This window comes from Peromyscus californicus, unplaced genomic scaffold, assembly GCF_007827085.1.
Source record: "Peromyscus californicus insignis strain IS unplaced genomic scaffold, ASM782708v3 Scaffold_6__1_contigs__length_162567912, whole genome shotgun sequence".
NCBI lineage: Eukaryota > Metazoa > Chordata > Mammalia > Rodentia > Cricetidae > Peromyscus > Peromyscus californicus.
Genome location: NW_026294584.1, coordinates 115900350 through 115920537, shown reverse-complemented (window position 1 = coordinate 115920537; position 20188 = coordinate 115900350). Strand labels below are relative to the sequence as shown.

At 45.7% G+C, this 20188-nt stretch overlaps 1 protein-coding gene across 1 annotated transcript in view; it reads right to left on the bottom strand.

Annotated features, from left to right (window-relative positions):
* The window catches only part of Gxylt2 (glucoside xylosyltransferase 2), a 96726-nt gene that overhangs the window by 17074 nt on the left and 59464 nt on the right, over positions 1–20188 (bottom strand). Inside the window, exons 4-6 of the mRNA XM_052722043.1 lie at positions 8786–9037; positions 6576–6699; positions 384–556 (exon numbers count right to left, since the gene is read on the bottom strand). Coding sequence (XP_052578003.1) covers positions 384–556; positions 6576–6699; positions 8786–9037 — 549 coding nt within the window. The remainder of the gene's footprint in view (positions 1–383; positions 557–6575; positions 6700–8785; positions 9038–20188) is intronic.

The following is a 20188-nucleotide window of genomic DNA, read 5'->3' as shown; positions in this document are numbered from 1 at the left end:
GAAAACATCCAGTGTCAACCTCTGGTTTCCATACGCACACTCACCCACACATACATGTGCAACAGACACAGATGTACACACACATACACAAAGAAAAAAAATAAGGAGCAATTGCTGCTTTCAGTGTGCCAACTTCTAATTGTCCAGCGTGAGACATGATTGCTTAAGAGCTTGGAGCTGGTAACCAGGCAACATGCTTAGCTTGAACTAAATAAAGCAATCTCGTTTCTGTGACTTTCTCTTTATCCTGAACTCTTACTCCATAGGGCGGCAAAAGGCACAGGAGTTCTGAGAGTATTTTAGCCTTCAAAGTCCCCACGCACCACAGCACTTGAAGCACTGCATGCTGGGAAGCATGTGTCTGCTTTGAAGAGCACACTTACATCCCGGATTGCTTCGTAAAGGGCTCGGAAAGTGGGCTGCTTATCGTCATGGTAGACGCCGCGGTTGCCGTGCAGAACAGACACACCTTCCCGCTCCGCCTCTTTGCAGTTGCTTCCATACATGCAGTGATCGGGGCGGTAGTTCCACTGGCAGGGGAACACGTAGAGACACTCTAGTGGCAGAGGAAGAGACACAGCTACAGTCAGTGCCAGCTGTCACCTGTATGTCCGGTGCTTAAAAACTTAACGTTTATAAACCACACACTGTGCACAATTTCAATGTTTAGGAGTGTGGTTATGAGTCCCAGGCCAAATATACCACACATGCTGAAATGCTGAGATCAATAATGGGAAAGGAGGGGCACCCATTAATGATGATATGGGAAGGCAGAACAATATCTAAAATAAGGAGTTAAACATCAATAGCCTAGTGTCCCAGTTTGCTCCTCTGTTGCTGTGATAAACACCAGGACCAAAATCAACTTGGAGAGGAAAGGGTTTACTTCATATCAACTTCCCGGTAACAGTTTGTCACTGAGGGAAGTCAGAGTAGGAGCTCAAGGCAAGAGCCTGGAGGCAGGCACAGAAGCCATGGAGGAGTGCTGCTTACTGGCTTGCTCCCAGTGACTTGCCTAGTTTTCTTTCCTCTATAACGCTGGACCACTTGCGTTATATAGGTGGCATCACCCACAGTGGGCAGGGCCTTCCCACATCAATCATTAATCTACCTGGAATTAACTGTCAAAACACATGAGCCTAGAGGGAGCATTTTATGTTCAAGCCACAACACCGATGAACACCAGCACACAGTACACCTGTGATCAGTGTTTACGACAACCGTTCTTAGACATGCAGGATCATTCTTTACCATTCTGTGGGGCACAGATCTCTTTGAGAATCTAATGGAAAACTACAACTGGGGGGAGAGCACAGACCTAAAAGAACATTTGTTTATAAGTTCAGGGTCTTGGTCTCCTAAACACCAGCTACGTACCCCAGCTGCCAAACCTCAAATACAAAATGGAACTCAGGAAGAAATACAATTTACATCTCGAGAGAATTTCTTGGGGTGAGAAACGCCAAATATTGTACATGTAATCAGAGGAAGGATCTGTCCCCCGTGTCATTGAAGGACAGTGGTGTCCTGTTTTGACAATTCCATTTAAGTGCAGGCTTTAGTCAGGATGCAATTTGGACAGATACAGAAGCTTGGAAGAACACTCCAGGAAGAAAATGGTTTGATCATGCTAATTTTTTAGAAATCAGAATGTGTTTTAGAAGAAGATAAGTCACCTTGGTTTTGTTGGAGGGAAGATTTCTTCAATAGGGAAGGGCGGTAAAGGAGGAGCGGTCATAAATACACTGGTCTGAAATAGTCAAGACAGAACTCTGTGCTGGGTCGCAAAGAACCAAGTCACTCGTAAAATTGGAGGCGAGACTGAATTGGAGCCAGAAGTGGGGCAGTTCCCAGGTTCTGGGGTGGGGACTCATTGAAGTCAGCTTGCAGTCCCTGCTGCCTGGGTGAACCAGCCATGGCTTCTGCTCTTGGGTTTGCGGATTTAGAAACTAGGGAATGGGTGGTTTGACTGGTTTAGCCAGGAATCACTGGAGGGCAGGGCTCTTTCTTAGACACAGGAGAACAGAGGCACAGTGGGGCACCAAAAGAAAGGGCAATCAACATAGGAAGGTCAAAAGATCAGATCTGGTCTGGGGGATAGCTCAGCTGGCAAAGTGCTTGCCGTAGGAGTCTGAGGGCCTGATTTGATCCCCAGAACTCATGTAAAAATAGCCAGGCCAGGTAGCATCTTTTCATTTTGAAGCAGAGAAAGCAGATCCTTGCAGTTCACTGGCCAGCCAGCCTAGCTTATAAGGCAAGTTCCAGGCCAATGTGATCCTGTCCCCCAAACCAAGATGTATAGTGCCTATGTACACGCCCCCACACCCATACGCAGCCTCCAAATACTTAGATGTGTCTTTTTATTTACAGGTTAACTTTGTAAATTTGAACTGTCCATCTTATGAACAGGAGGAGGAGGAGAAGGAGGAGGAAGAGAAGGGCTAGGCAAGCCTCACTGAGAGGGCTGAAGACAGGCTACACAATGGACCTTGTCCAAAACAAATATAAAAATTAAAAAAAATGAAAATGCAAGATACCCTTTCTTGAAGCCCTTGGTCTTTGCTATTTTTCTCTCTCAAAGTTATATGAAAAAGGTCATTAACTGGTTCTCCATGGGTGATATCCCTTAGTGATAGATACCGTCAAGAGTCCACACAGTGCCAGGGCTCCCTTGCAGCTCTGTTGATTCATATCCAGACGGTGCTGAAGATTACAGAGTGGTTTGTGCCTGATCATTTTAACTTCACAGAAAGCTGAGCTTGCCACTCGATTACTACCATCTATCCACAGAATGGAGACTTTCGCACCAGGACAACTGTGTTTGGTTGTTGTGGTGGTGCACACCTGTATGTAATTCCAGCACTCAGGAGGTGGAGACAGGACTGTGAACTGACAGCCAGTCTATGTAGGGAAATGCGTATTTTCTCTCTGTGTGTGAGCAAGTGTGTGTGTGTGTACACATGCTGAATGAATGGATGAGTGAATGAATGGATGAGTGAAGGATGAGTGAATGATGAATGGATAAGTGAATGAATGAATGGGTGAATGAATGGATGGGTGAATGAATGGATGAGTGAACTTTATGCCCTCCTATCCTACAAGTATCTCTGTCATGTCTCTTGTTGTATGCTTCTTTCTGTCCCTTGCTCTGATTTTGTTTCTCTTTCATTTACGTCACTCTGTTTTCTCGATTCTACCCACTCAACCAACTCACACTTCTGGGGCCTTGTATGGAAACAACAAAACCAAAAGCATAAACTATGCCTTTCTCACATGGACCTCACAATATTCATTCTTGTCTCTTGTGCTTTACATAAATCAGGACTCATGAGCTTCCCGGTTCACCAGTGTCCAGAACAGTCCCTAATGTGAAGTAATGGAGCCAATCACCCTCACAGCACAGCACTCAGTACTTCCTGAGGCTCGGTGCTTTGTTGTGGTCTTCATTCAATGTAGCCAAATAGCCAAGGGGTCCAAGCTCTGGGGGTCCTGGGAAGGATGAGAGTAAGGACCTAAAAGAAGGCCATTAAAGAGTGTGTGTGACCATGGGCCCTGCTAACTGTGTCCTCTGGAGAGCCTCCTGACTTCCTAGTATCACACACTCAACGCCTGGCCTGGCTATGGACATTCCATGAGCAGGCTGGCTCTTTCCTCCCCCTTAGAGAACTATATACTTCTGCTCTGGTGGGATGCTCTGCCTGCTCTGGTGGGATGCTCTGCCTTGTCATCCGCCCCCAACCCGCTTCCCTTTCTTTGCAGTACTTTCTGGAAAATCACCCAAAGTGGCAGCAGACCTATGTGGTGAGTGTAGAAAACTTCATTCCTCTGACCTCTTGCCAACAAGATCAAGGTTGGTCTCCACAGCTGGGCTAGTTCTCTCCCACTTCAATTAGGAACTATTAGAAAGCCATCCTTAGCCAGGGGTGGGGGGAGTGGCGGGGGTGGTGGGGGACGTGGGGGTGGTGGGGGTGATGGGAGGTGGTGGCGCACGCCTTTAATCCCAGCACTTGGGGGGCGGAGGCAGGCAGATATCTGTGGGTTCGAGGCTAGCCTGGTCTACAGAGCGAGTTCCAGGATAGCCAGGGCTACACAGGAAACCCTGTCCCTAAACACACACACACACACACACACACACACACACACACACACACACACACATACACAAAACAAAACAAAACCAAATAAACAAAAAAAAAAACAAAAAGGAAAAGAAATGTACCCTTATTTACTGTGGTCTCTTATGACTGAATTGCCTGACAATCAGGCTGAGCTGGGCAAACAGAGAATTCTGTCAGAGAAACTGGAATCTCCTAAGTAAGCAGAAAAGATGCCAGAGCCTAGGAGGACTCTGAAGACTGAAGAAATCAGTGCAGTCCTTAGCATCTAAAGACACCCCTGAGAAAGCCTGGCATCACCTGACCCACGTGGCCAGCTCTGCCCTTTGAAGCTGCTCTGAGGGGAATTCTGAAGCCTGAGATGGGAGCTCGTCCATCCCAAACACATCCCTTAGGGTTTGGTCAGGTTTGCTTTTTCTACTAAACTCTGCCCACAACTCAAACTTACCTGTCAAGATATGAGCTCAGGGCTGAGGGGAAGGCTCAGCTGGTAGAGTGCTTGTCTTGAAAGCATGAAGACCTGAGTTCGATTCCCAGCACCCACATAAAAGCCAGCATACACCTGTAATTGTAGTGCTGGGGAAACAGAGACGGGGGAGGATTCTTCAAGTTTGACAGCCAGCCAGTCTAGCCAAAATGGCAAGCTACAGGTTCAATAAAAGATCCTGTCTCCAAAAAGTTAGATGGAGTGTGGTTGAGGAAGACACCCAAAATCAACCTCTGGCTTCCACACACATGCACCCACACACACACGTATCCATATACATGAATATGCGCGCGCGCGCGCGTGTGCACACACACTGCACGCACGCACGCACGCACGCACGCACGCACGCACGCTGTGAGTTCAGCCTTTCATCCTAGAAGAAGCCACCTTTTTTCACATCCCAAGAAATGTCCTGTGGGATCAACTACCTGCACAGTCCCCAGGGGCTTCACTCACCTCCACGTGAGTCGGTCTATAACCTAGCCATGCAATTCCACACCCACACTCATTTTACGATCTAATTATGGCAGAAGTTTACAACAGTTTTTAGCTGATGACTTTTAAACACAGTTCAGTAAGCAGGTTACTGGCTTCAGGAAACTCTCCTCACAGTAACACTGCAGCCCTGTGCTGCCTGTTTTATGTGCGTGGCTTCATCCATAGCAACCCAATAAGCCACAACAATAAACGTATTTATCTCCTAGGTTGCTGCCAATATCACCAACCCCTTCTTTACAGTGCTAAAGGTAACACATCTTTTAAAATATATCATTGAATCTAGGTTGTAGAAAGCCCACACGCAAAATAAATGAATGAAAATTGTATAAGCAGCGGCTATCCTTAGAGGTTCATTAGACAGAGCTAATGTTTAATACAGTGCCAGGGTGAAGTGTAAAATGGGATCAAGCAGCCACACAATGAACAGCAAGTGAGTTCACCTTACACTGACCTGAAACCTGAGCTCCTGGTTGCTTATGAGGCTCAGGTCAGAACCAGGATGTAGGACAACCTCATAAGTATGTCACGGTACCTTTGGCTCAGTGGGCCTCAGAAGGAGGCAGCCGGGTCATCACACCCAGCTGGGTGCAGCCCCAACTAAAGGCGAGGCACCAGAGTTAAAGCGCAAAGCTGTTTCCATTATTGTTTATTCACTGATCCTGTCTTAGTGAGGTAGAGGCAGGAGGATCTCTGTGAGTTCAAGTTCCAGGACAGGCAACCGTACACAGAGAAATCCTGTCTCAAATAAAAAAAAAAAAAGCAACTCAGGGCAGAAAGGGTTCACTTCATCTTACACTTCCCACATCCATCATTAATCAAGAAAACGCTCCACAGAGTTGCCTACAGGCCAATCTCAGGGAGTCAGTTCCTCCACTGAAGTTCCAAAAGGAAAACCCCGAGGATTCTAGTTTGTGTCAAGTTAACAAAAACAAACAAACAAACCCAACCAGGACACCCTCCCCCACTCGCCCCCCTCTGCCAAGCCACCAAGCTAACAACATCAACGTACAAAACTTTCTCTTGCTCTAGATAACAAAACCAAACCCTGGGGGAAATCCGAGATCTTATTCTAGGCCCTCTGAACTCTGGACAGGTGACTTAATTTTAAAGTTCAAGAACCACCTCCCTTCAACTAGTACTTGTTACACTGTGAGGGTCTTGTGCTCATCTGAAAATCTCGTCATCTGATTTTGTGTCTTGTGTCATTTTGCACTGCGCTTCTCAGATAAGAATGGTGTGGTGAGACTGAAAAGACACTCTCTAAACCCGGAGTGTAGCGTTGGAGGGGTCAACATTCGGCCTTTTGTGTGAGCGGCTGAGGAGCTGCCTCTGCAGATACCCAGGGGGCAGACAGAGGAACACAGCCTCTCTGTATACCAAGTAGGTCCATCAATAGCAGCCCGGGCCTGGAATGTTCCCTATGAAGTGAGGTGGGCGGGCTCCCTACACAGTGGCATTCTCAACAGAGCACTTACCTGGGTTGAAATAGAAAATAATATTTAGTAAGTCCTGGTCTCCCCACGTGATGGCATTCTTATACTTCTGGTACAGCGGGAGCAGCATGTCCTCCCAAGCCAGGCCTGCTGGAATCAGGCTGTTCTGGAAGAGAGAAAACCGTAGAGCAGCTACGGCAAAGCAGGTGTGCCTTGTCCAATACAAGAGGGACCGCTTTCCTTTCCTCCTAGACACAGAGCAAATGCAGGCCTGGTCCCGCTACCCTGGGCACAGAACCAAGCAAAGCAAGGCTGTGGGTACAGGTCTGGGGGGTGTACCTATGCGTGCAGAGTGGACCAGCAAGTGAAGAGGACCCTTTGGGTTTCTTTTCCTTTTTTTAAAAATTATTTGTTTATTATTTAAGTGTGTGTGTGTGTGTGTGTGTGTGTGTTATGTGTGGCAAACATGTGCCATGCGGTACTTGTAGAGGTCAGGGGACAACTTTGTGTAGTTGGTTTTCTCTTTCTACCTTTATACAGGCTCTGGAGACGGAACTCAGGGCATCAGGCTTGTACCGCCAGGCGGAGTCCCCTTTACCCGCTGAGCCATTTCATCAGCCTTCTCTTTTTGTTTCTGAGGTGTGTGAGATGTGTAAGAATGCTCGTTTGTGTGTGTGGATGCAAGCACACGTGTGTCATAGCACACGTATGGGGATGAGATGACAGCCTTCTGGGATCTGGCCCTGCCTTTTCCACCTTGTTTGAGACAGGCCCTCTTTGCTGCTTATGCTGGCCCACAACTTCCAGCATGGCTCCCGTCTGGACCTTCAGTGTGCTGGGCTGCAGGCAATGGTGCTAGTGTGTCAGCTTTTGCACATGCACCAGGCATCAGGTGTGCACCACACTCATTTTCACCCACTGAGCCCTCTCTCTGGTTCACGCCTATGATTTCTAATCAAAAAGCCGTGCTGAAATGATCCCTCCTTCTTAGCTTTGTTCCCTTTTTAAAAATTATCTTAGAAGCATTTCCTGTCTGTGAAGAAACAAAACACAGATCACAGAGTCAAGGCATTTCAGGGAAAAACTGCTTTCTTTCCTTGCCTTTTCCCTTCACGTAATTAATTAATTTGGGGGCAAGGTCTTGCACTATATCCCAGGTTGGCCTTCAACTTGGGGCCCCTGCATTCACCTTCCAAATGCTGTGATTAAACGTGTGTCCCACCATACCTGGCTCCTGTCCTTGTTTCCAAATAATTATTTACTTTTAAACTAAAAGTAACACACCCACAGACTAAGTATTCAACCAGTATTCATTCAGATAAAAAATTAAAAATATAAATATGTGTAAATATTTCTTCTGCTGCTCTCTTGAGATTCTGTTCCCACTTTTCACAGAAGCATCTACAATGAACAGAACCTCACGTGTTGTTTCTCAGAGAACATCCACTTGTTTCATGAGATGGGAATCTCTCTCCGTGGCTTAGGATTTGCCACATAGCTGGCCAGGGATCCCCAGAAATCTGCCTGCCTCTGCCACCCACAGTACTGGGATGATAAGCCACATCTGGCTTTATTATTTATTTATTACATGGGTTCTGTGGACTGAACACAGGTCCTCAGGCTTGCAAGGCAAGCATTTTACCAACCGAGCTATCTTTCAGCCTCCTCTTCTTCTTAACATGAGGTGGATGGATGGGAACTGTCATCTAAAGATGTTCATTTTGGTTCCTTTTATTTTTTTATTAGTAGAAAGGAGACCCTGATTAGCCATGCATGGATATCTGTGTACTCACAGAAATACACCTTTAGAGCCATTCCAAGAGATTGGGCGTGGGCTTTGAAGCCTTGGATACGTTTGGACACTATATAATTCAGAAACATCACATAGTATTTCTGAATTGAGACTATGACGCTTCACACACTCCACAGCCACTTGGGCTTTTCCTGAGCAAAATTCCACATTTCAGATATTTTCCTCCCCACCCACAGGCCAAATCAGCACAGCCACACCCCCAGCACATCCCTACTGGAAAGACTAACTCCCGGTCTTTGCTTATTTGGTTCATTTTTCAAGACAGGGTTGCAGTGTGTAGCCTTGGTTGTCCTGGAACTCACTCTGCAGACCAGGCTGGCTTTGAACTCAAGAGATCCGCCTGCCTCTGCCTCCCGAACGCTGGGATTAAAGGTGTGCGCCACCACAGCCCAGCTTCTAACTCCCGGTCTTTACAGGAGATTTTCAAGCTCTTCCTTACCTTGAACTGGGTACTTCTTATGCGAGTCAAGTTCATGAGCATGACCCCTGAATTAACCCCCGTAGAGCCGTAGAAAGGGTGCCGGGCAAAGCGGCTGTACCAGCCGATCTTGGGGATTTCGTGCTCTGGGGCCATGGCGGCAAGCTGGGTGGAGTTAAACTGCCTCAGAAGCTTCCAGATATCATCCACGGGCCTCAGAAAGAGGACGTCGGTGTCCACGTAGAGGAGCGAGTCCACATCCTTTAGGATCACCTTTGTTTACAAGGGGCAGGGGAAGAAGGGAACAAAACAAAACGGTCAGAAACAACGGAAATGCCTCCACAGGAACAAAACACCCCCGACACATGCCGACCAGTGGTGCATTCTACACTAGGTACCACTATCAGCTCCAGTCCTCTCTTCTCCTTTCACCTGATGGAAGTGTCAGCCAAGGGGTGAAGACTTAACCGCAGACAGACCTGGCTCTAGACTGGCCCAACCCTGGTCTTGTTTATATGGGCTAGACTTTCAAAGAGATCAAACTGGAACCGTCAACTGAACACTGCAGCTCTTTTTTGTTTATTCTTTCCTCCCACAAGAAACCCACTTGTCTTGCCCTCTTAGTTCTTTGTTGGTACAGTCAGGTATTGACAGTTTGTTGTGGACAATCTCCAGGCCTTCCCCAAGCTCTGGGGTGAGGGCTCTGTCCTAGGAGATGGCTCCATATCTAAGATGGTATTTTCATCCGATGTTTGGACTTGGGAATAGAAAAAGCATGTCATTGGCTGGCAGATCAGGGCCTGGCAAACTTCTCCTGTAGAGGGCCAGATAGCACATACTCCAGGCTCCTTTGTAGTCACTTGGCCCTGCGTCTATATCCTCTGAGCAACACTGACAACTTAGAAATGAACAAGGGTGGTTGTGATCCAAACATCATGCAGAATTTTGTATCATTGTTGGAGGTCATAGAATATTTCTTGCTTTGAATTCTAAAAAAACATGAGCTTCTATTTCCCACCAGGCTTGCTACACATCTTTCCAGCTAGCCTTCCCAGGTGAAGTAGTGTTCCCTGCACCCCCTACCCCAGCCTCCAGGGCTAGGCCCTGGAGTGTGAGACTTTAAAGCCTGAGTTAGCAATAATGCCATTTGCCTCATTTTGTCTTTGTTCTCGAAACTTAGGAACAATTTGGCAAGGAAAGATTTCACTCTTTCTGAGTCCTCACTGTAACTGCACATGTTATGAACTAAATGTGTGTGAGTCTGTCCAAATCCACACAGTGAAGCCCTGACGCCAAGAAGGACAGCATTTGGAGATACGGCTTTGGGAGACCACTGGGTTTAACTGATGTCATGAGGATGCCATTGTTAATGGCACCAGTGCCCTTTTGACAGCAGGGCCCAGACACTGCCCTCTTCTCACTGCCCCATTAGGACATGGTGAGAAGGTAGCTGTGACACATGCCAGGGAGAGGACCTTGGCCCGAACCCTGCCCGGCTGGCATCCACGTCTTGCACTTTTCCAATCAGAACTGTGGGAACACATGTTTCTGAGGCATCCAGTCAGCTGTGTCTTCTTGTGGGGAGCTGAGCAGACTAAGACAGTACTCATTTGGATCCCCAGAACTTAACAGTGTGAGCACAGGTACCATACAATCCAGCTTCACCGGGACTTCAGCCTGGTGTTATCGCCACACCAACCATGTTAGCCTCAGGCCCTTTCTGTCCTCATCCATTAGAGGAACAGCTTTTTAAATCAGTATATGGAATTAAAAATAACAGTTATCTACCACTAAAATAACTGTCCTGCTGACCATCTGAACAACTCAAAGATCCTGATTTCATTCAGAATTATGATGAATTCTGCAACTGAGCTCCTAAACTATTTTTTAACACCTACCACACAGCTGGGAATGGTGGTAAACACCTTTAATCCCAGTACTCTGGAGGCAGAAGCAGGAGCTGAATGGGAGGCCAGCCTGGTCTACAGAGCTAGTTCCAGGACAGCCAGGGCTACACAGAGAAACCATGTCTCAAAACAAACAAACAAACTACCACACATCATCCTTATTTTTTCTATTTCCTATAGAAAGGTAAAACCTGTCACAGGTTGACATTAGTCTTAAGACATCATTCAGAAATTTCCAATCCTAGTGTACTGTGGAGAAGGGGTAAACATGTTATGATACATATTGTACATTATATATAATTAGGACCATATGTTGATGAATTTCTAAATGATCTTATTAAATAAAAAACACGGAGCCAGATATAAGGGTGAAAGCCTGAGAGAGATCACAGGAATAGGAACAGCCACAAGCTAACCTCATCTCACCTATACCTCAGCTTCCAAATGGGAGATACTTCCTGTCTACCCATGCTTATATGCCTTGCTGTTCTGCCACCTGATTTGCTCTCTCTGTCCAGCTACATCACTTCCTCTTCCTGCCAAGCTCTGTCACTCCCTGTCTGTCTGTACAGACCTCCATGGTTAACTAGTGTTGGAATTTCAGGCATGTGCCACCACACATGGCTCTGTTTCCAGTGTGGCCTTGAACTCACAGAGATCTAGACAGATCCCTGTCTGCCAAATGATAGAATTAAAGGTGTGTGCTAACATTGCATGACTTTTGTGTTTACTTATAATGGCTGGTTTTTTCCTCTGATCTCCAGGCAAGTTTTATTTATTAAAGCACAAATAAAGCCGGGCGGTGGTGGCGCACGCCTTTAATCCCAGCACTCGGGAGGCAGAGCCAGGCGGATCTCTGTGAGTTCGAGGCCAGTCTGGGCTACCAAGTGAGTTCCAGGAGAGGCGCAAAGCTACACAGAGAAACCCTGTCTCGAAAAACAAAAAAACAAAAAAACAAAACAAAACAAAAAGCACAAATAAAATATCACCACATTTCAGCACAAATAAAATATCACCACAACCATGTTATCTTATGCATCCCCAAACCTTCCCAGGGGCTTCATGGGCTGCTCATCTAGTTTTGCTTGGGAAGGAAGCCAGCACACAATTGCTCCAAATATGAAGAACTATTCAGCTGAAGAGAAGACCCAGGGGGGCTATCTGCCTGCCCTTTGCCTAGAAACAGGACAGAGACCCTTCTAATCTTACCCCACCAGTTTCTACCCAAAGAGAGGAGGTACATTCTCTTCCACAGTTCACCTCTGTTGTTTGTTTTTGTTCTTTTGAGGAGCCCACCACCCAGCTCCCAAATAAGTACACACAGAGACATAGTCTTGCTTATGAATGCCTGACCTTAGCTTGGCTTATTTCTTGCCAGCTTTCCGTAACTTAAATTATCCCATCTGTGGGCTCTTCCCATTCTCTTACTTCTGTAAATTTTTGGTTTTTCGAGACAGGGTTTCTCTGTGTAGCTTTGTGCCTTTCCTGGAACTCACTCTGTAGTCCAGGCTGGCCTCGAACTCACAGAGATCCACCTGCCTCTGCCTCCCAAGTGTACACGCCAACACTGTCTGGCAGTTCTGTAAATCTAACTCTTACTCTGTGACTGGCCCCTGGGTCCTCCTCCTTCTCTGGCTACCTCTTTCATCATGCCTTCATCTCTTTTTCTCCTCCCAGATTTCTCCTTCAGTATATTCTTTCTCCTGCCTTGCTATTGACCATTCAGTTCTTTATTAGACCATCAGGTGCTTTAGACAGGCACAGTAACACAGCTTAGCAGAGTTAAACAAATACAACATAAACAAAAGTAACACACCTTAAAATAATATTTGCCAACACTCATCAGCTCAGAAACTGAGAATCTGCAGACTTTTCTCAATGAGCCTTTTCCAACACTGCCCTTCCCAGAATGTCCCTGGAAGCCTGCAGCTGCTTTTCTCTGTCTTGTCATTGCTTTGAAATTTATTATTCTCAAAGGGCTGGCAGGATTGCTCAGTGGGTAGAGGTATTTGGTGGAAGCCTGATGACCTGAGTTCAATCCTAGAGACCCATACAGTGGAAGAAGAGGATCAGGGCCTGAAAGTTGTCCTCTGATCTCCACATTTGAGTCATAACACGTGTACCTGTACACACACACACTCTAATCAAATAAATGCACAATGTGGTGGTTTGAGTAAGAATAGCCCTCATAGACTCAAATATTTGATACTTAGTCATCAGGGAGTGACACTACTTGAAAGGATTAGAAGGATTAGGAGGATTAGAAGGTGTGGCCTTGTTGGAGGAAGCATGTCACTGGGGGTGGACTTTGAGGTTTCAAAAGCTCATGTCAAGCCTAGTCTCTTTCTGTCTGAGGATCAGGATGTAGCTCTCAGCTACTTCTCCAGCACCATGCCTGCCATATCTGCTGCCATGCTCCCAACCATGAAGATAATGGACTAAACCTCTGAAACTGTAAGCAAGCCTCCAATTAAAAGCTTTCTTTTATAAGAGTTGCCTTGGTCATGGTGTCTCTTCACAGCAATAGAACAATAAGTAAGACAAATAATGTCATGGAATTTATGGTTCTCAGTTAGGTAATAAATAAGTCAGGTTCCTGCCCTGGTAACCTGTGTGTTCTCCCATGTGATGTATGTGTCATGTGCTGATAAACGTCCTTCTCTTATGAATCTCTCGTTTCAGGACTCTGACTCAACTACAAACTTAAGAGGATTGAGGAGGAAAATTACATTTTATTTCCCTCACAGTGAAGGAAAGCTGAAGTGCAAAAAAAGTATTCTAAGTTCATGTGTCAAATAATGATTGTTGGAGTGAGACAAATACGACTAGAATAAGATAAAGTTGTTTGCCAGAAGTGTTTAAGGGAACACGATACTGAATTGTGCTTTTAAAAAAAAAAAAACTAATTTAAAACCTTTGAATTAGAGAGGGTGTTACACAGCAAAACCCGATTAAGGTATACTCTACCAATGCGTTAATTAGCTATGGGTCTTGTAGAAATCTACTAGCAAATTGTGGTTCGCTGACTAGACTACTTCCATTGTTTTTCCTAGTCTTTAATCATTGCTCTATTAATACTTTCTGTAATATAAAGTGCAGTTATCAGCCCTCATCAAAACAAAAGAGGGAGAAAGAAAGATGGAGGGAGGGCCAGGAAAGGAAAGGCTAAAGCAGAGAGAGGGGTGTGACACCGTGAAGGACTGTCTGTCAGGAGGGAAAGCTGATACGCTGGCTCAGAATTAATAGGAAGAGTTCTTCTCTATTTGATCGTGGTTTTAGTTTCTGACACAAGATCTCACTAGACAGGCCACGACGACCTCCTACTTGAGATCCTCTGGCCTCTGCCTCCCAAGTGTACCACCATGCTCAGCCAGAATGAAATCGGGGTAATGTTTTTATTTATATGACATCTTACTATTTCATACATTTGTTTACTGTTATAGACAAAACTACATTTCATTTGTTCACTTTTGGTTTTAGTGGAAATTCTAACAGTTGATAGCATTTCTCTCTTTTTTTAAAAAAAACTTTAAAAAAAATTACTGTAGCTGAACAGTCTTATTAAATAAGAAACACAGAGCCAATTGCAGAGTTAAAAGCCCAAGAAGTCACAGCAATAGCTAAGAGCTAAAAACCCTTTCTTACCCTTCACTGCCGCTGCTGTCCTTCCCCTCAGCAAAGAGGCCTACTTCCTGTGTGTCTGTCCTTTCATTGACTTTCTGTTCTGCCTTCTCATTGGTTGTAAACCCAACCACATGGCCTCCTCGTCACTGCCTGTCTGTACAGACCTCCAGATCTTCTATGGTTGGTATTGAGATTAAAGGCGTGTGTCTCCATGCTGGCTGTATCCTTGAACACACAGAGATCCGCCTAGCTCTGCCTCCCAAGTGCTGGGATTAAAGGCGTGTGCCACCACTGCCCAGCTTCTGCTATGGCTTGCTATTAGCTCTGACCCCCAGGCAACTTTATTTATTAACATACAAATAAAATCACATTTCAGTACAAATAAAATGTCACCATAAATTACCTTCTGTTTATCTATTTAGTTGAGGAGTGGGAGAGGGAGCAGTCAAAGGACAGCTTGCTGAAGTCAATTCTCTCCTTCAACCATGTGGATTCTGAGGATTGAACCAGGTCATCAGGCTTAGCAGCAACTAGGGAGTGCCCCTACCAGTGCACATAGCCAGCCCTTTCTTTTCCTTTCTAACAGTGACTAATTTTTTGGTTCAAAAATATGGTTTGATTCTGAAGACATATTTTAAGGGTTAGAACTAAGGGACAAAGAGGAAAAATAATAAATTTAAGAATGGAGTTAAAAGTGTTCAGTTTGGATTTGGTTTTCTGCTTAATAACTCATGTTAAGATCTCCTCCCTTTAATCTCAGCACTCCGGAGGCAGAGGCAGGCGAATCTCTGTGAGTTTGAGGCCAGCCTGGTCTCCAAAGCGAGTTCCAGGAAAGGCGCTACACAGAGAAACCCTGTCTCAAAAAAAAAAAATCTCTTCCCTTAAATCATAGTGTTTTGAGGTGGTGGGACCTGAACAGATGATTCGGTCACCAGCGGAGATTTGAGCATTTCCTGAGAGCAGATGATGAATGACAAAGCAAGTCCATCCTTTGCCCTTTCCCTCTTCATGCTCTCTGGACGTTTCCAGTTCTGCCGGACTGTGATGTAGCCCTCACTTTCACTGGAAGCTGAGCAGACATCAATGCTAGGCTCTTGCCCTTCTTTGCCTCCAGATTTGTTAAGCCAAAATAAGCCTCTGTTTTGTTCAGTTTAGTTTTTGTGGTGCTGAGGGCCTCATGTATATTAGTAGGCAAGTGCTGGGGATGTCTTTCTGTATGCTGTGAATGTGTTGCTCTGATTGATAAATAAAATGCTGATTGGCCAGTAGCCAGGCAGGAAGTATAGTATAGGCAGGATAAGCAGAGAGGAGAATGCTGGGAAGGGGAAGGCTGAGTCAGGAGATGCTGCCAGCCACTGCCACCAGGAGAAGCAAGATGTAAAGTACCAGTAAGCCACAAGCCACATGGCAACTTACAGATTAATAGAAATGGGTTAACTTAAGATATAAGAACAGATAGCAAGTAGCCTGCCACGGCCATACAGTTTATAAGTAATATAAGTCTCTGTGTGTTTACTTGGGGGACACTAGTGGGAGAGATTTGTCCCGACTGCCGGCAGGCCGGAACACAGGAAAACTTCAGCTACACTGACCTACATTTCCAGTCCCAAACTTCTGTTCTATTTAAGTTCCCCACTCTGTGCCATTCTGTTATAGCAACAGAAAATGTACTATAACAGTTTAACATAATCTAAAAGTGGCAAATTAAGGCCATGTAGGTCAAACTCAGGCCAAAGCTTTATTATTTTTAACAATTTTGGCATAAAGGAACTTTTAAAAAATTGAATTATTTGCCAAGTTTTTAAAAAATTTTATCATTATTTTATGTATATGAGTGTTTTGACTGAATGTATGTAGTTATACCACACGTGTGCCTGATGCCTGTGGAGGCCAGAGGACAACAATAGATCCCATGGAACTGTAGCTACAGATGGTTGTGAACCGCCATGTATGTCCTGGGAATCGAATCTGGGCCCTTTGGAAAAGCATCAAGTACTCTTAACCACTGAGTTATCTCTCTAGCCCCATTTGCCCAGTTTAAAAAAAATATTTTAAGCCAGGCATGGTAGCACACAACTTTAACCCTAGCACTAGTGAGGTAGAGAAAGACTAATCTCTGTGACTTTGAGGCTAGCCTGGTCTACATAGGGAGTTCTAGGCCAGCCAGCCCTACATAGTGAGGCCCTGTCTCAGATTGTTTAAAAATTTTAAAGCTATTTATTTATTTACTATTATTATTACTATTGCTATTTGGTGGTGGTGGTAGCAGCAGTAGCAACAGTAGTAGTAGTAGTAGTAGTGTGTGTGTGTGTGTGTGTGTGTGTGTGTGTGTACACATACATGCATACACACGCTATGTGTGTGGGTGCTCTCACGCCACAGCACATATGTAGAAGTCAGAAGACTGTTTTCAGGAGTTCATTCTTTCACTGTGTGGGTCCCAGGATGGAATTCAGATGGTCAGGCCTAGTGGTAGATGCATTTGATTACCACTGAGATATCTTGCCAACACTGCTCACAGTTTCTTATAAATGAAGAGCTCATGAAAACATCCGATGTCTACTTTCCTGTAGAGCAACGTGCGGTGTTCTTGGTTACAGACACCTGCAGTGTCTCTGTCAGTTCAATGGAGTAAACATTTATGGAAGTTCCCCTAGGTGCAAGGCATGGCCCAGCTGGACAAATATCGCTGCCTATAGGAGGCAGCAAGAAGATAAAACCATTGATTATATAGTGTGAAAACAGGTGGGAAACGCACAGGGGAGTTGATAGTGTTTGTTTGTTTGTTTAATACAGGGTTGTTGTTCGAATCTCAGATTGTCTTTTAATAAAACAACACAGAGCCAGATATCAGGGTGAAAGCTGAAAGTTCAGCAGAACAGCCAGCCACTGTTCTTACCTCTACGAAATCCTCAGCCTAAAGAGAGCCAATTCCTGTTTCCTTGCGCCTTATATACCTTTCTCTGCCCTGCCATATTACTTCCTGGGATTAAAGGTGTGTGTGCTTCCCAAGCAAAGGCATGAGCTGTCATGTGCTGGTATTAAAGGTGTGTGCCACCACTGCCTGGCTCTGTGTCTAATCTAGTGGCTGGCTCTGTCCTCTGATCCTCAGTCATGCTCATTAGGGTACATGATATATCGCCACACAGGGTTTTACTATGTAGCCTAAGTTGGTCCAAAACTCACAATATTCCAGCCTCTGACTCCAGAGTTCTGGCGTAATACGTGTGTACCACTCCACTTGGGCTAGGAGCTTATGACCTAAAACTGCACGGTGAGGAACAGGTTCACTTTGGGCACATGAGAACAGGACAGTATATCTAGCACACTAATAACAAGACACCACACGGCTGTACACGGCAATAATGGGAAGAGCCCAAGGTGAAGAGAGAGGTGGCATGGATGGCTGTTCAGGGCTGACTACACTCTTATTTGGACTCTGTGTGAGATGGTAGCCACTGGAGGGATTTTCCCTGAGGGGCTGCATCACTCTGCTGGATCATCTGCTGAGACCCGACTGTTGGGGAACACAGAAGGAGCAGCGAGGTTGGTGAGATGAGGTCTGAGAGTGGACTGACTCTGGTGACAGCCCAGGGAGTGAGCAGTGGTCCAACCCTAAATGCCGTCTGAAGACAGAACCCGTGGGGATGACAGATGAACTGCATGTGAAAAGTCAAAGTCACAGATAGCTCCCAGGATTTGCACTCAAGCAATGGAAAACCATGTTAACTGAGAGTGATCTACATCACCCTGTGGCTCCTCAGAGGCATCAGGGTTTGCAGGTGCCAAGGTCTAGCTCCATCCTTCTGCATCCTCCTCTCCCTCCCCTTCTCACTACCTAGCAGTGGCTGGCCTGGAACTCACTCTGTATTAGGCTGGGTTTGAACTCACACAGATCCTCCTGTGACATGTGACACCATTTCTGTTGCAGTGACAAAAATACCCTGACCGAAACAACTAAACCGAGAAACGGTTTCTTGGGGCTTACAGTTTGTCCATCCTGGCAGGGAAGTCACAGTTGTGGGAGCTCGAGGCAGCAAGTCACACTGCACCCACAAAAAGCAAACAGAAATAAAGTGCTCGGCTCATTTTCTCCTTCCACCGGCCAAGATCCCAGCCCCAGGGAAGGATACCTCTGGTTTTTCCACGTCAATTAACAATCAAGATAACATTACAAAGGCATGCCCAGAGACCTATCTCCTACGTCATTCTAGATTCTGTTAAATTGATGGCAGTAACCCTCACATTCCTCCTGAACCCTCTCAAGGGAAGGGACACAGGTGGTGAGCATGTGACTTCAATGGGAGGCACCCAGGTTAAGCTGAGCATAGAGATTTTCAGTATGCTCTCTGATGTCAAAAGACGCACACAAGGGCACCTCTCAGTGCAATGAGTTATGGTTCACATCCATGCCCATGGCACATTCAGACAGGTGCCAACCACAGAAAGCATTTTATGTCATCAGAGCCAAAAGAGAAGAGACAAGTTTCAGGGCCTTTCTGATATCACAATGCACAGGTTATCTTGACTGGAAACGGGCACCGAGCCTGCTCCCTGTTAACGTATAAAAACAAAATACAAAATGAGTGTAATAACACTCATCTCTGTAGGCCTGCAATTCTGCTGGCATTACCTTGAAGAGTATCAGCTGGTTATGTTATAATGGGAAGAGTATATAGAGGTTGCCATTGTGATTGTTTTATGGAAATTAATGAATACTAGATGAGAGGTTTATTATTTCTTTTCTTAAGCGAAGGAGGGTGTCACACAAAGGCTATCTGTCCCCAATGCTGCTTGGCCCACCCATTGCCCCAACTTGGGCAGCTACTACCGGTGACCTAGCTCAGAAAACTGTGCTAAGGGTGCAGGAGAGATCGCTCAGCAGGCAAAAGCACTTCTTGCTCTTCCAAAGAACCCAAGTTCAGTTCCCAGCACTCAAGGGGGGGTGATTCACAACCACCTGTGGTAACTCCAGCTTCAGGGGATCGGATGACCCTTCTGGCCTCCGTGGGCACCTGTGCACATGTGGCATCACCCACACAGACACTCCTACACATGTAAATAAATCTTTAAAAAAGGGAAAGTGAGAGAAAGAAACATGTACAATGTACAGTGGAGCCTAGTCACAGACAGCCTGGCTATTGGGAACTCAATGGCTCTCTTTCAGGTTCATCTTGCTCCAGCTGTGGACTGATTTTCACAGTACAAGTGGGGACAAATGTTAGTGTGTGTGTGTTAAAAATCTGACTAGCGGGCTGGGCGGTGGTGGCGCATGCCTTTAATCTCAGCACTCGGGAGGCAGAGCCAGGCGGATCTCTGTGAGTTCGAGGCCAGCCTGGACTACAGAGCTAGCGCCAGGACAGGCACCAAAACTACACAGAGAATCCCTATCTCGGAAAGCAAAAAAAAAAAAAAAAAAAATCTGACTAGTTTAATTCAAAACAGCTGGATCAGTCCCTGTCCCTTCCTCTCCACTTCCTGCCTAACACCAAGGCACTACGATGGTCTCCCAGGAATCTGTGACATTCTCCATGCCTGTCTCCATCTAACCCACTCCTCACAGAGAGGCATGGGGACTTTTAGCTTGCATGTGATTTCATGCTGACCCAGGAGGGGGTTTCCAATTGTTGTATTTAATTACTAAGTATTTGGAAGTTACCAGATCTTTTTCCATCCACTTCGCATTTAATTCCCCTGTAGTCAGGGAACACTCTGCATGACTTCAATTTCCCAAGACTTGTTTTATGGCCTAGCAGATGGTCTATCTCTGCAAATGTGCCCCGTAGGTTTGTAACACATGTTTGCTCAGCAGTTGATGGGTGGGGCGTTCCGCAAGTTCTGTAGCTGTCCCTGAGGTCACTCGGTCGATAGTATTGCCACGGTCTTCTTCATC